The sequence below is a fragment of the Epinephelus fuscoguttatus genome, linkage group LG17 (assembly GCF_011397635.1).
Source record: "Epinephelus fuscoguttatus linkage group LG17, E.fuscoguttatus.final_Chr_v1".
Taxonomy (NCBI): Eukaryota; Metazoa; Chordata; class Actinopteri; order Perciformes; family Serranidae; genus Epinephelus; species Epinephelus fuscoguttatus.
In genome coordinates this window covers 28,553,832-28,569,937 of record NC_064768.1, presented here as the reverse complement: position 1 = coordinate 28,569,937, position 16,106 = coordinate 28,553,832, and the positions used below count along the sequence as shown (strand labels likewise).

The following is a 16,106-nucleotide window of genomic DNA, read 5'->3' as shown; positions in this document are numbered from 1 at the left end:
TTGAAATTTTGGATTTAATCACACACCCACATGTAGAGGCAGTTCTGTTTGCTGTTGGGAGAAGTTTGTCTTACTTGGTTCGGCTTAGGAGGGCAAACTTCTTCCATGTGTGCAAGGGCGTAGGTTTTATTTTAACACTGGGGTTTTTGCACCAGTTTGTGCCTTTTCTTCTTGATTTCACTTTATTCGATGTGATTTCACTTTACTATCAGGAAAAAATCTGAAATTTGTCTTACGTCCCAGGACGTCAAGTGTTTCACACAAATACACAAATACAAAAACACAAATCTGCATTAATTTATGGTGTAAATGTCTCTTATTTGTTATGTTTTTATTGGTGGAGACAAACGCACATGTTCTAAACACTGAGGGAGGAGATGTGTCTCCTGCTTTGCACACCCTCTCAAAATCTGCCCTTGTGCATGGAGATGAAGGCATCATCTCACAAAAGTTCATTTGCAGCACTTTCTATAACCACTAGAGGGCAGCATGGCATGCTTTTAGTAGCATCCCTGCTCTTCTTACAATGCAGCTTAGCCTTAGTGGCATTGGACCTTTGACTTTACATTAGCATGGCACAACTGAAGTGACAATTTGTTGATGCTGATGATGTAATCATTTTCAGTGGCAGAAAGACTAAAGTACATTTACTCAAGTAGGTTACTGTGCCACAGTACAAAATTGAGATACTTTACATTTGATTCTACCTAACAGATGCACTTCCCTAAATTTCAGAGGGCAATTTTCTCCTTATTTTCTTCTTCACTATATTTCTCTGACAGCCAGAGTTGCTAGTTACTTTGCAGATCAAGTTTTTACTTTTTTAAAACTTACATTCACATGATTGTCTGACCATGATGCAAGACCTACCAGACTAATCAGTTAGAGCACCACCTGACCCCAGGTCATTTGTACTATAATTAACACATCTTTATTTTGGGATATGCAACATGTGAGCCCAGAATAAACTAAATTAATTTTTACTTAAAATTTAGCATGAAAATGAATCAGTAATAATAAGCTAATAATGATACAATGCAGTATTTTTACACAGTATAACTACTCAAAAAGGGATCTCAATGTTCATTTAACTCTCCCTCTAACTCAGACCAGACCTGCTGATTTATTCCATCCTGTTGATGGTGAACACTGCCTGACAAACTTGTGTGTCAACATTCTTTGTGTCAGCATACCGTGTGTCTACACTTTAGGGTTCTTATTATAACTTCCATTCAGCTTTATCTGCATGGGTGTCCAGTGTACATCCAAATGAATGGTTGCAGTAAAGGAAGCCCTTGTCTGTTCCACCCAGGTGAAGAAATACAAGTCAAGCAGCTGAAAGTTTTTTGAAAATGTGACAGTGCAGAGTGGCAGACTGATTTGTCAGATTAGTCCATGATGCCACTGGCAGTTTACAGTTGATGCTTTTTATTGTTACCATGCTCCCTAGCACTGCTGATACTGCACAGTGTTTAATAATAACTGATTATACAGCACACAGATGTACAAATGTGTTTTGAGAGTTTTCTTGAAGGTGGAGCGTGAGGGGGAGTCTCTGATGTCTTTAGAGAGTGAGTTCCAGAGGGTGGGAACAGCAATGGAAAAGGCCCTGTCCCCCCAGATGCGGTGGTTGGTCCTGGTGGGGCAGGACAGGAAGTTGGCATCAGCAGACCCAACAGTGCGGGAGGGAGTGTGCCAGTGGAGGAGCTCAGACAGGCAGTGGGAGCCAGGTTGTGGAGAGCTTTATAAGTGATGAGGAGGAGTTTGAAGTGGATACGCTGGGGGATGGGGAGCCAGTGGAGGTCATGAAGGACGGGGGTGATGTGGTCACGGGTGCGGGAGTGTGTGAGAATACAAGCAGCTGAGGGAAGGATGGAGTAGGGACCAGGCCTCTGTGACAGTGACGAAAAAAAGGTGCACTTATCAGCTGTGAAGGATTGGGCCCCATTGTCAAGTGTCTTAGTGTAAATGCTGCTAAAATTGCTCAGAATTGTTGCCAGACTGCCTTCGCAGAGATAGCTACCATCTTGTTTTTACATGAGCCGCTAGATGGCACATTAAAGTGTTCACAAATGAGGACAATAGGTCTAAGTTAAGCAGAATGAAGTGTCAGGTCAAGTCAACCCAAAATACAGGCTGTCAGGAGGATATGTTTCAAAAATAAGAATAAGCCTACTACTTGGGGCGTTGGTGGCTTAGTGGTAGAGCAGGCACCCCATGTACAAGGCTGTTGCCGCAGCGGGCTCGAATCCAGCCTGTGGCCCCCTGCTGCATGTCATCCCCCTCTCTCTATCCCCCTTCACGCTTACCTGTCCTGTCCATTAAAGGCCAAATGGCCAAAAAAAAAAAATCTTTAAAAAAAAAAAAAGAGAAGCCTACTAATAAAAAGCCTCCTATCTAATAATCTGGCATTACATTCATACTTAATAAATGTATTTAATCATATTCCACTACTGTTGACATAAAGACATACTTTTACATATTATAATTTTACTAAATCACAATTCATAATTAGATCTGGAAAGTTAAAGATCATTTTTAAATGGTAAATAAGGTTCAAGAGTGTATAAAAAAAAGCTTCAAAATAGAGAAAAATTTCCCAGGGAAGGATACCCATGGTCCCCCCTACAGAGGTCCTGGCCCCCCATTATGAATAGATGCTTACGGCCCTGTCCCTAATGCCACTTCCAACAAGGGACCTAATTTAAGAGAACAAAATCTGAAAACTACTGCAATTTACAAATCTCAAGTCAGCAGATTGTTGTGTTTATCCAAGGAGGTTAAATCAAATCACTGTCCTGGAAATCAGAGCAGGAAATCCCCCCAAAACGCCAAAATCAGCAACTACCATTCACTACTACACAAGATTCCCTTACCCTTTGCTCGGGGGATAAACAAAGCTGGCGCAACTGATCTCTTGCAGCTCTAAAGCAACCGGTTTAACAAGCCACACCTGAAAATCACCTCATTAAAAACCAGACAAACTGCGTGCCCGCATTGGGTGCTCACGGAGAGGAGGACGACTACAGTTTTCCAGGAAAGACTTTAAGTTTTGTTTTCAGACAGTTGCTTCCGGGTTTTGAGCTTTAAACTACTCCGGCACATCAGCCTAAAGTGACAGTAATCTGCGTGAAAAGTTGGGCAGATTCATAAAGACACCGATTATTTATTTAATTATTTGTTGATCTGCACCTGCCAGCGGTGTGTTGATGGAGAAGGAGGCGGTGTCGCATGAGGCAGAGCGGGCCGAGGGTGCGCAGGGAGGAGCGCCGCCGTTAGGCTGCACAGGTGCTTGTTGTCATGGAGGAGCAAAGATGGCGGTCCTGGCCTATAGCCTGGGCAAACGCGAAATAAATCAACATTTCACCATCAAAAACGCCAAACTGATATCGCTAGTAGTCGTCATCTTACTCATCGTGTTCCACACTGCTTCGCGGTACTATGGAGGTAAGTGGTATCCCGTTCATTTAAGTCACTGTTGAAGCAGCCAGTCAAACACTTGACATCAGCTAATGCTAATGTTAGCTAGCTAGCTGTAGCTCGCTGTTTGTGTCTCTGTTAGGACTTCTCTTTGTGGGTCGGCACAGTGCTGTTAACCAGCGTTGCCTTTTAAAGCTGAGACATACACATTGATAGCCTTAATAAAGACAGCTGGGTGTGTATATATAACGTTATAGCGTAAATTCACCGACGGTAACTCTGCTGCATGAACTTAAGTCGGCTCTGTCTGGCTATCTTAGCTGAATAAAGCTAACACTGCATTTAGCTGTGTTTACATGCTGCTGTCAGGACACGCTGGGGAAGCCGTGTGTAACGTTAGGTTGATGCAGCTAATAATTGACACAGAAAATTGACATTGTCAGCACTAGGAGGCCAAAGCCATTTAAATCGCCAGTGCTGCCTATTTCGTTAGCTGTACAGATAAAGCTACATGCTACACTATCTACAAAGCCGCTCAGTAATGTGTAATGTTAGTTTACACTAACAAACTGTGGCTTCAGTGGTTGTGAACAGTATTGGAGCAGCCTGCTTCCTGTCTCAGGTCTTTTTGAAGTTTGCATTGGCTTGTCACGCAAAGATGAGTTAGCTCCGATGATAGAGATGCTCACTGGTTCTCAGGTGTAACAGGTTGGATGTCATTTTTCTTGTCCCACACCCTAAGCCTGACAATGACAGTGATCAAACAAAGCCCAGAATTTTATTAAAAGCAAATAGCATCGCTTACATCCGCCACTAATCCGTGTTGCACAAAGTTGTATTTGTTCTTGAGAAGGGATAGGGACCATAGACTTCTGTGTGAGAACAGCTGCTGTCCCTGGCGATGACACTACATGCCTACCTATCTCGCCAGACCCTTCATGTTCGCCTGTTTCCATTGGTTGATTCAAGTGCTGATGGCTCTATTCATTTTGCACACAAATGAATAGCTGCAGAGATTAATGGTTGAGCTAAATTGCTGATGGCTTCATTTTGTGCTATTGCCCCTAGGAGAGCCCGGTATTGTATACCAGCCTTTTGACAGCACTGAATGAAAAGCCATGGTACTATTGAGACAGCAGGTTGCAGTCATAGGCACAGAAATACTATGAGTGAATGCAAGAGCAGTTTTTGTTTGGTCTTACTGGGGGGGTTCTCTGTGTCTTGCCTCCAGGCGGAGACTCATGTGAATGGCTGCTGTCCAAAGGACGTTATTTGGGGGAGAACGTGTGGCAGCCTTATGGCTGCATGATGCACAAATACAAGAGCATGTGAGTCACACTAACTGTGCAAGGTTGCTATATGAACACTATGTTTGAGACAAAGATGAACAACAAAGTGTGTAGCAGTAATAGATAAGATGTGTGTGTGTGTGTGTGTGTGTGTGTGTGTGTGTGTGTGTGTGTGTGTCTCTGGATGGTGGATGAGTAATTCTTGAGACGAATAAGCAACTGAGAAGATACTATCACACTAATAGGCATTGTGTCATTAGATCGGCTTTTGATGAGGTTAGAGAATGCAGTTAACCAATACATGAATGGTTGCTATCTGTAGTTCCTTGAATGGACAGGTTTCAGATTCCTCTCTGCCATTTTTGTCTTACAGTGAAGCCAAAACCTGCCTTGCTAAAAAGCAAGTGGCCTTTATTGGTGATTCACGAATCAGGCAGTTGTTTTACTCCTTCATCAAAATTATTGATCCTGCGCAAAGAGAAGATGGAAACAAGGTAATTATGAGAAGAACCACCATCAACAATTGTTCAGCCGAGGTAGCAAGAGTTGTGGGACAAATACCATAGTGGTGATTGTGCTCGGCATACACACCTACAGATGTGAAGCAGACCTTTGACACTGACAGACATTCCTCTATGTAGTCTCTACTCATGTGCCCTTAACAGTCTATATGGCAAAAGTATCTGATGAAAATTAGTGGACCCTTGATGATTATAGAAGTTTGTCTGCTTTTTAATCTGCCATATCTCACTATACACAGCCAACCATTATATTCAAGTTCCAACTAAAGCCACGTACGCCTTACTAATAACTTTCCCATTTATATAGCTGGATGTGAAAATATTGCACCCTTTGTAATCAATTTGCAGTTACTTGCTACAAAACGGTCTGAGTGACCTTTTTTCCTTGAAGTGTCTGTATAGGTGTGATTTCACTGAATATCTTGAGGCCTTCAGCTTTCATAATAAACACCTGCAGGAAATCTTGAAATAGATAGCATTGAGAAGATGCACTCAAACAGAAAAATGTAAGTTTATCCAAGTTGTTTGCGCAAAAATAATCTTCAACAAAAAATGCATCCCTGGAATGCGGGGCAGTCATGCAGCAGCCACAACTATTTTTGGTCTGATCTCAAGCAGGGAGAAAGAGGAACGCTATTTGTGTAACAGACTTTCTCTCTGTCTGCATGTAATGTCTGAAGCACGAGGACATTTCCTTTGATGATGAGAGATCCTCTGTTAATGTGGTAAGCTTTTTTCCTGGATGTGTTTTATATCTTTTTCTAAGTCTGTAAAAACATACTCTGATAAAGCATCTACTACTTCATGTGTGTAGAAATTCCTGTGGTATCCGGAGGCAAATAATTCTATGAAGGAGCGCTTGATATCATGGACATACGTGAGTAAACATGCTCCAGACTAACTTTTTACACCAGCACATAACTTGGGTGCACCCACAATATTTCACAACGCCTTTTGGTGCAGCATTTAAGCACATTTTAAACGTAACCTTTTTTGTCAGTTCCCATACACACTAGTAGTGTATTAACACATTTATGTAAATTATTTTAAACGCTGAAGTTGTCGGCTCAGGATAAGGCATTTTAGAGGCCGTTTGCACGTGGCTGGCTATTTTCATAAACGGACACTTCACTATCTCCGTTTTCAAAAAGATCTTTGTTTACACTTACCCGTGTATATATATACACAAGAGCATGCCAAACCTGTAGGTGGCAGTGTAACGAGAAGCTCAAGCCTTCATGTATCCATTGTCACCATAGCAACATAGGTCGCACTTTTGACACAGGCGCAAGTTCCGGCGCATACTGTGACGTCAGCTGCCTATAACTCTGTTTATTTCTGTTTATCTCAGTTTACATGCAAACGCGCAACCGGAGTTTTCCAAAATCTCCACTCTGGCCGGAGTTTTTAGAAAGACTCGTTTTCAGAGGAGAAATCTCCGTTTACATGTAAACGAAGGGCACAAACAAAGGAAGATGTCTCCGCTTATCAAAATCACTGTGTATGTGTAAACGGCCTCTTATTTGGGACATGGGAGGCAGATGGTTGAGCACATACCTTCGCCTGTGATGAATCTGGGCGCGGCCTTTTAGAGCTGTAACAGGATGTGGCAGAGGTGAAATACAGGGTGTGGTTTCATACATACACAGAGACAACTGCTAAATGTCAGGCGCACTGGTGCGACCAATGAAAATGTTGAGTTATACTTGACAGATTTTAGGTTATACATGCAACTCTGGTTGAGCTTCTGTTATTAACAAGAAAAACTTGACATTATCATGTAGCTTGGGCATACATTTACTTTTCTAATTGCATCTTCTCTCATGTTGCAGGAAGGTTCAGCAAAGCCAGATGTTGTCATCCTCGGAGCGGCAACAGTAAGCTGTATAATTACGTGCCTAGCAATGCCGGCACATTCCATGATAGACAAAAACAGGGTGGTGGCTAAATTTTGTCAATCTTAATCTCATCCATGAATTAATCCATTTACCACAGTGGTCCATCAAGTTGCACAGTGGCAGCAGCGAGTCTCTGCAGAAGTACAAACTCAACCTGACAACCATTGCTGTGCACCTGGATAAGCTCGCTGAACATGGAGAGGTCTACTGGGTCTTGCAAGGTAAACTCAGCTTTGAGCTTTCTTTGATGTGTCATTTTAGTTGGGTTAGGAAAGTGTTACTGCCTGTTCCCTTCACCACAGTGATTAGACTCTCATGTGATCACTGCATTCATGTCAAATGGGATTACAATTAGAACAACTTGATGGTTAAAAGCAGTGATTCAAAAGTGTTCACCCAGTCCAGATGGTTGGGTGCTTCACAGTGTTTAGGTGCTACAGTGTCATTACTAAATTCTAATTTCCCAAGTAGTACTTTTGAGTAGAAGTTGACATGATTGGTACTTCTCTGTCATACATGCACCCTCTAAACTAAATCTTGTTTGTTGTTCACACTGCACAAATCACCATCACACTTCTAGACCCAGTAAACGAGGAGGTGTTGAGTGAGAGCAGGAAAGTGATCACCAACTCACAGCTGGAGATGTACAATGACGCGGCGGTGGACGTGCTCAACAGCAGCAAACGCTACGGCAGGTCCCGAGTCAAGCTGTTGGCCGCGTCACGCCAGGCTGCACTGGAAACAATCTCCCAGTCAGTGGACGGCTTGCACCTGCCGGAGAGCACCAGGAATGTGGTAGGACATGTGTCTGTCGATTTTAAGATTAGTAGTTGGCATTTAGATTGTTAACAGTTTTTGCAAAATATGGTGTCAGTTTCACCGTGACACTTCGTTATAGTACGTGCATGTTCAACAGCTAGTGTTGCCCGCCCCGCAACACTTCTCTTTAATGCACTTGTAGGTAGGCTATAGAAATGTCACTGACCCAACGATCTGTTGTTCTTCGAGGGGCAAGTAGCATATGTCCCAGTTACCTCCACAGACTTGTGAAGCATTCATGTGGTGTTGGAATAATCTGACAAATGGATTCCTGCTCCTATTTAATGGCTCACCTTATCAGTTTCCTTGCTCTTTATTATGAATGTGTTCTGTAAACGCTCTGAGCAATAAAAGACAGCACATCTTCTATGTCACGTCCATGTTGTCTCCACATTTCAAATTAAAGCTCATGAACGCACCAAAACTGGAAGAAGAGCAAGTGAATGCACCATTGGACTTGGCTGGTGGGGGTCTCAACTCAGGTCCAATTTAATTGCTTCTTGTTCGCTTACTATAGCAGGCAGCGTGAGCAGTACCTTACGATAGCAAGTGGGAAAAGTCAGGGATTCATGACTACTCAGCATTCAGCAGAGTGACCCACTACATATAGGACACTAGAAAGAGTCACTCAAAAAAATTGTTGGTTTATTTCTGCCCATCACAGTTCGATTGTTCTGGTTATGTAGCTATTGTGGCAGCACAGTCCTTGCGTTTTATCTTAGACTATTACTCACATTTTTTCCCCACTCTGTGTAATCCTCTTGTCAGGGAGCCATGGTCCTCATGAACTCTCTGTGCAACAAGATAATAAGACCCATTGACGGCTCCTGCTGCCAGACGTTGCCCCCCCCAAACCACCTCCAGAAACTGTCGGCATGTATCTTTGTGGGTTCTGCCCTGGTCCTTATCGTCCTCGCCATCCTCGGCAACAACCGCCACCGCCGACCAGTGCCCCCAGATGTGGAGAGCTTAGAGGAGAAGAAGCCAACGACTGCAGCTGTCCTTCAGGGACCAAAGGCACCACTCCAGGCCCTTTGCAGGATGGGCATCATCATGGCCTATTTTTACATTTGTGACAGAGCGGATGTGTTCATGAAAGAGCAGAAGTTCTACACACACTCCTCGTTCTTCATCCCTCTCATCTATATACTTATCCTGGGAGTGTTCTACAATGAGAACACCAAAGAGGTGAGGAGACGCAGTTCAGGGAAATAGTTTTTATAGTGGGGAAGCTTACTTCCCCAGCTTTCAACAGCACAGTCTCATTTCAGCATAAAACTAATTGCGAAGTGTGAAAAAAGATTTTTCTGAAATTGTGCATTTTTGTCTGCCAACACGACATGTAGGCAAGTAGTAAAAGTACCCAAAAACTTTGCTGGTGGTAAGGATGCAACAAGTTTAACGATTTGATATCGCAAATCAACATGTTTGTCTTTCTTTTACAAACAGACCAAATTACTCAACCGAGAGCAAACAGATGAGTGGAAAGGCTGGATGCAGCTGGTCATTCTAATCTATCACATTTCTGGGGCCAGCGCTGTGAGTCTTTAACCTGTCCTCTACGCATCTATCAGTAACCTGCTTTCGAGCAGTTTATATTGATATTTGATATTAAGGCGTATATTATTTGTCTCAGTTTGTTCCAGTGTACATGCATGTGCGGGTGCTGGTGGCAGCGTACCTTTTCCAGACTGGCTATGGACACTTTTCCTTTTTTTGGCTCAAAGGAGACTTTGGACTGTATCGAGTGTGCCAAGTGAGGGTTCATTCAGTTATACTTTAATCAGGATCATGCAAATACTCTTTATTGCAGTAATCACATTTTTATGAGATTTAAGGCTGTTACTCATACAGTTACTCATGTCTTTTGTAATTCAGTGTGACATACTGTCATATTATGTATAAGATATATACAGTTATTTGGTTTGGACTGTTATCAGTGTGATACCATTATGGATTGATCTGTGTATGTGTCTGTTTTCATGCAAATTCCACCCTAGGTGCTTTTCCGTCTAAACTTCCTGGTCTTGGTGCTGTGCATGGTGATGGACAGACCCTACCAGGCCTATTACTTTGTTCCTTTGGTCACCTTCTGGTTTGTCACCATCTACGCCACGCTGGCCATGTGGCCTCAGATCCTTCAGAAGAAGGCCAACAGTAGGTGTCAGAGAGTTTCTAAAAAACCTAATTTGTTTCACTCACTTGTGTTGCGAAAAAGTCCTAGGTTATTTGAATGGGGTTGTGTTGGGTTGCATTTACAAAAACTTTTCACTGATGACTGTTTTGTTTTCCGAACAGGCAGTGGCTTGTGGCACCTTGGGGTCTTGGCGAAATTACTTGGCCTCCTGCTAGTCATCTGCGTCTTTGCCTACTCACAGGTGGGTGAATTAAAAATAATTAAACTCATTCATTGAAACCTCACTTTAGTTTTGAATGTCATTGTTAGCTCAGAGAGTTCTATTCTGGTCATGGTGAAACGCCTTTGAAACAGCATTTTAACTTGCTCCTGAAACCTGCCACCTTTTAGCCTTCACAAGTGTGTCACTATTAGGTGTGCAAAGTCATCAAGTGAGCGGGATTGGAGCCTTTGGTGATGACTGACACCCCTGTTTAAAAGGCTGCGTTACAGTAAAATGAAGTCATTTTCTCAATTTGCCAAACTGTTCTAGCTGTTCTATCATTTACCTTTACCCACTTAGTCATTTACATTACTGATGATCATCTATCAAAATGTCATCATGTAAATATTTAGTGAAAGCACGAATAGTCATTTAATTTCATTTATTTATCTTCTGTGATTCAAGACCATGATCTGAAATCAGAAAGACTTTACTGATCCCAGAGGGAAATTGTAATTAATTGCAGTCGCTCCAATTTGAAGAATAGAGAGTTATATAAAGTAAGAGTATGTAAATATAAGGTAATACAACAAATAGAATGTTTAACACTAGTACTTAAGATATTAAGTATAAAATATTAGGAATAAATATATCTTCACTGTGCTGAGTGTGCAAGTGTGTAAGATATACAAATATGTGCATTGTGCTACATTACACTGTCTAAACTAGTGTTGCATTCAGAAATATAAAATATGTATTATCCTATAATGTTAATAAATAGAATAAAACAATAGAATAATAAGAATAAACATGAGAAAATGTACAGACTTGTGCATCGTACGTTGAATTAATATAGACATTAAAGAGGTGTTGGTGAGAATAAAGCCGTGTTTTGAAGAATATCGTACAGTTGAATTATGACACCAATTATTGCACAATAAAAGAATAATACACCTAAAGCCTCTATTCAACAGTAGAAACACAATAGATAATTATGAATTTTAAATACAGATAGATGGATGAAGTCCAAGTGCCAGTGTGTTGACTCAGAGTGGCTGACACTGAGGGAGGAGTTGTAGAGATTGATGGCCACAGGCAGGAATGACTGTGTGACTATTTGGTGTGGCGCACAAAGAGAACACACAGTAATAACAATGATGGCACATAGTTTGACAGTAAGATACAACAAATGCTGCTTCAAATCCTATTTCAAAATTGATATTTGGCGTGTCTGGTTGTATTAACAAAATAAAGTTAAATATAGGTGGGTAGTTTAAATAACACTTTGGCAAATACAGTAGCTTTCTCTTTACATCATTAAGCTCACATTGTCATTTACACAAGTTGCAGATCCTCTGGTTTCCCTCCAGTTCTTTGTCTTCCAATGACTTCAAGAATTCTGATGTTGTTTACACTGTAGTTACAAACAGCCTGCCTGTACTTTTGGTTTTCATGCATCAGTTACTTTTCTAATTTAAGCTCTTGTTTATATTGTACATAAATAGCATATGATGTCATACTTCTGAACTCACTTTGCCACTTTTACATGAGCTGATCTTTCAGCCCAATACAGTGTTGTCGCTATGTAGATATCTATATAGATATTTGGTCAAAAATACCATGATATTTGCACCCAGACATACTTTTAAGTGGTAATCACATTTATGTAATTTAGCCCAAATGGAGCTGAATGGATTGTGAATTTAATGTTTTAAGAGCTATTTTATACTGTCGTCATTTTCCTCAAATTCATGGTTTGCTCCTTGTGTGAAGCCCTGTGTATTTATTTAATGTTTTGATGTTGTGACTGCAGGGTTTCTTTGAGCGTGTCTTCTCTGTGTGGCCCATCTCCATGCTGTTTGAGCTGGACGGAAGCATCCACGAGTGGTGGTTCAGATGGAAGCTGGACCGATTTGTAAGTCAGATGTGTTTCGCTCTAGTTGCGCCCCGCTGTCGTAGTCAGTCTTTGCATTAACACATTGTTTGAAATGTAATCCGTTGAAGCTTCTTCAAGCGGGACCACATTTCCCAGACTTGGTAAGAATTGTTTTAACGTGGCGATGGTTCTTTTGCAGGCGGTGATCCACGGCATGTTATTTGCCTTCATCTATCTGGTGCTCCAGAAGCGCCAGGTGCTGTCGGAGGGCAAAGGAGAGGCCCTCTTCTCTGCCAAGATCTCAAACCTGCTTCTCTTCCTCTCTGTCGTCTCCTTCATTGTAAGACTCTTCATACTTGGCTTTGTACCAATACTGGGTGTAGCCTCACTAGATAGCTGTCGTCAACCTTGGTCTGTTTTGAAAACCACAGTTGTCTGCTCTTATGTGCGTTGTAAAGAAAGGTCAACTCAGTATAGTGACATCCATCATCTCGCAGAGATAATGTGTGTTGTGTAACACAGAGGCAGCCCTTTATTCTTTGTTGACTCAGCCAAAGCACCGACTGTAGGGATTATAGTAACTGCTTTGCTTTAATCAAACTAAATCAGCCACCTCCTTGTCTTTGTTGCATCCAAAGATTAAACCATGTTGCGTAACGTCTCCTTTCCCCCCATCACTCTAGACTTACTCAATATGGGCAAGCAGCTGCAAAACCAAAACAGAGTGCAACGAGATGCATCCTTTCATCTCTGTGGTCCAGGTAAAAAAAAAATTTGTGCTCTCTCTTTTTTTTTTCTCCTCCAAAACATTGAAATGTACAGCTATAGAGAGGAGGTTACAACTAGTAATGCATTCAGGTTTGGAAATTAACTTTGTGGCTGGTGGATTCCAAACTCTGCTAACTATTGAGTGGATTAGAGTGAAGCAAATCTAGCAGCCACTTTCTCACTAAGATAATACACTGTTAATGTCTTGTTTTCTAAACCGAATCCATTTCTCCCATTTTCTGTTGAACTCGTCTTCTTTCATTCTTAAAGAATACATCATCCTCGCTATCACAGATATTTCCTGTACTGTATCAAACCATTGTCTGTACCTGGGTGGTGCCATCAAAGTTTTTCCGTCTTCGTCTCACCTTTTGTTTTAGCGTGTGAAGTTTTACAGCAAACACGCTTTGTTTCACATTTCGTAACCCGATTGTGATTCCTTTCCTCTTGTGTTGAGATGTCGTTATCCTCGTCACATGACAGGATAATATGAGTGTAACAACAAGGGAGTTGCCTTCTCTCGTTGCTTAAGATAGCACTGCTATTATGTGGAGCCAGTCCCCACTGGGAAGGAGCAGAGCAGTAGATAATGTCTTTAAGAACATACTTGAGCTTATTTCTCTGAGACTGGCCAGGATTGCACATCTTACACTTGATGACTCAGTGATTGTATCTCACTCTAACTTGAGTGTCTACTACTCCTTGACTTCAGCCTGCCACCTTAAATGATAAGAATCTGACAACACAGTGTGCCCTCGCTCTCTTTTGTCCACAGATTTTGGCCTTCATTCTCATCAGGAACATTCCTGGCTACGCCCGCTCTGTATATAGCTCATTCTTTGCATGGTTTGGAAAGATCTCCTTGGAGGTAAGATGGGAACGACAGTTAAGTTGTAGTAATGTGATAAAAAGTATATGTATATTGTCCTCAATAAAAATATATTACAAGGATCTGCAAAGGGCACCATAAAACAGTTAAGAGAAACGAGCAAACTGTAATTCAGCTAAGATGAGATAAGAATCATAAAATTCACGTCTCTTTTTAGATCATGATCATTTTTGTAACAACATCTTTTAACCGGACAAAGAGTTTTAGTCATCAGGCGTCTGGATCTAAACCTCCTGACACCCTGCATTCTCATATGAAGACATTACGTTTTGGGCTTGCTGCACTTTTTACTTAATTCTGCATCACTACAGTAAGACTTGTCCTTGTTCATGGACTTTTTTTTGTGCCATCTAGTGGTAGCACTAATCCATGTAAAAACAAGATGGCAGCCAAATCTTCCAAGTCAGTCTACAGCTGTGGCCGACACAAAAGTGACAAAGATACAAAACCTAACAAAATTTTACGATTCAAACTTGTTTAATATTGCCTGATAACGCTTATAGTTTGATTTGGCATATGAATTTGACTAATTTCAGCAGCAGGAACAAGCTGAGAGGCTATAAATTGACAAAATGAACAAATCATGTTTTTAGATGTTGCATTATTTGCATTTTTGCTTTCGTGCAGCCATGTTTAGGCATTGAAATTAACAGTTTTGAAAAGATTTAGACCTAAACCGTGACCTCTAACCCATAAAGTTACAAGACATTAAACAAATGTTGCATGATTTGCAATGTTGCTTTTGCACAACAGCGTTCAGGCATTGAAATAAGCTGTTTTATACTTTAATACACACTTGTGACTATTAATAGTAAACTGGCCGTTCTTATGTAACTGTTCAAGACAATGCTTAGTTTTTACTAATTACAAATAGCTAGGAGAAAATAAAAATGCAAACCACACAAAGGCTCAGGCCTCAGGAGGTTAAGTTATCAGAGAAGCTGCGTAAACATTAGCTGCAGCTCGCTTCACAGTTGGCCCAGCCCCGAGGAGCGTCTGAGGAAGCCTCTGCGGATTAATCAACTCCATGTGAAAACCTTGTGAACAATGAACACTTAAGTAATATTAACCCACAAGCAAGCTGAGAGCTAATGTTAGTGGCAGTGTAGCTATCAGCTCCTCCTGACGTCTGAGGAATATAACATGGTGTTGAATATGTCTTGTTTGTCTCCCCCAGCTGTTCATATGTCAGTACCACATCTGGCTGGCAGCAGACACCAGGGGCATTTTAGTCCTGATCCCAGGAAACCCTTCACTTAACATCATGGTCAGCACCTTCATCTTTGTTTGTGTGGCTCATGAGATCTCCCTCATCACCAATGAACTGGCCCAGGTGGTCATCCCCAAAGACAGCATGGCCCTGCTGAAGAGACTTGGGGCCGCCGGACTCTTCGGTGTCCTTGTATTGCTGCTGGCCAGGAGCAGCCAGCCCACGCACGGCGCCTGACGGACACCTCTTGATGGGTGGGGGTACAACAGACTCATCAAGCCCCTGCTGAGGTTGGAAGTGAAGTATTGTTCCAAGCCGGGAGCAGGCCTGGTGTTTTTGCCTACTGGTGGCCACGGGAGACGACTCTCAGATGTGTTGGGTGGCAACACAGGGACCTGCGGGAGGACTGTCTCTTTGCTGGCCATACATGAGCAGAGTCTGTACTTTTTGACTGCTGTGAAAGTCGCACACTGAATAAAAGAAAAATACTCAAAAAAAAACAAAAAAAAACAACAAAAAAAACAAAACAGTTGCTCCTTTCAGGGCAAAGGGCAAATTGCAAGAGAGGAAAAAAAAGAACAAAACGTTTACATTATCTGAATTCATCGGAGAGCAGAGGGGAAGTCTGTCGAGTTTTATCTCAATCAAAAAGAGGTCCTCTCATTTCAAGACCATATGCTTGCTGTGTGAATCTTTGCAGCGTTGCTTCTGTTTAGCCAAACAAACTAATCCGTTTATTTTGTCACATTACAGTACTTCCTTTCATAACCTCACTCTGGAAATGATCACTTGGCACACTCCGTCCACATGGCAATAGCAGTTGAAGGTGTTTTCACTCAGGTGGATCCATAATCTACATATTCAGATATCTAAAAAGGAAAAAAAAATTGTGCTGCATTTTATTATCAACATGACTTTGTACAGTATTTCTGGTGATTTAAAAAAAAAAATAGCATTAGATATCTAAATATGCAAAATATGGACCAACAACTGGTGCGGGTGATCATGAAACTGTCAAAACTAAAGTCAAAAATTTGGAGTGCAATTGTTGAAAATGTTGGATTATTCCTCGACATA

General features: G+C 41.6%; 1 protein-coding gene across 1 annotated transcript; it reads left to right on the top strand.

The window, feature by feature from the left end:
• The first annotated feature begins 2,980 nt into the window (after positions 1-2,980).
• casd1 (CAS1 domain containing 1) lies at positions 2,981-15,556 on the top strand. Its single transcript, XM_049603297.1, has 18 exons — positions 2,981-3,447; positions 4,652-4,748; positions 5,083-5,203; positions 5,911-5,955; positions 6,045-6,107; positions 7,063-7,107; positions 7,226-7,349; positions 7,709-7,923; positions 8,716-9,135; positions 9,397-9,486; positions 9,584-9,703; positions 9,948-10,104; positions 10,246-10,325; positions 12,100-12,201; positions 12,362-12,502; positions 12,846-12,923; positions 13,706-13,798; positions 14,997-15,556. Exons 1-18 carry the CDS (start codon positions 3,210-3,212, stop codon positions 15,264-15,266), a joined length of 2,499 nt encoding a protein of 832 aa, XP_049459254.1. The 5' UTR covers positions 2,981-3,209; the 3' UTR covers positions 15,267-15,556.
• Positions 15,557-16,106: the final 550 nt, after the last annotated feature.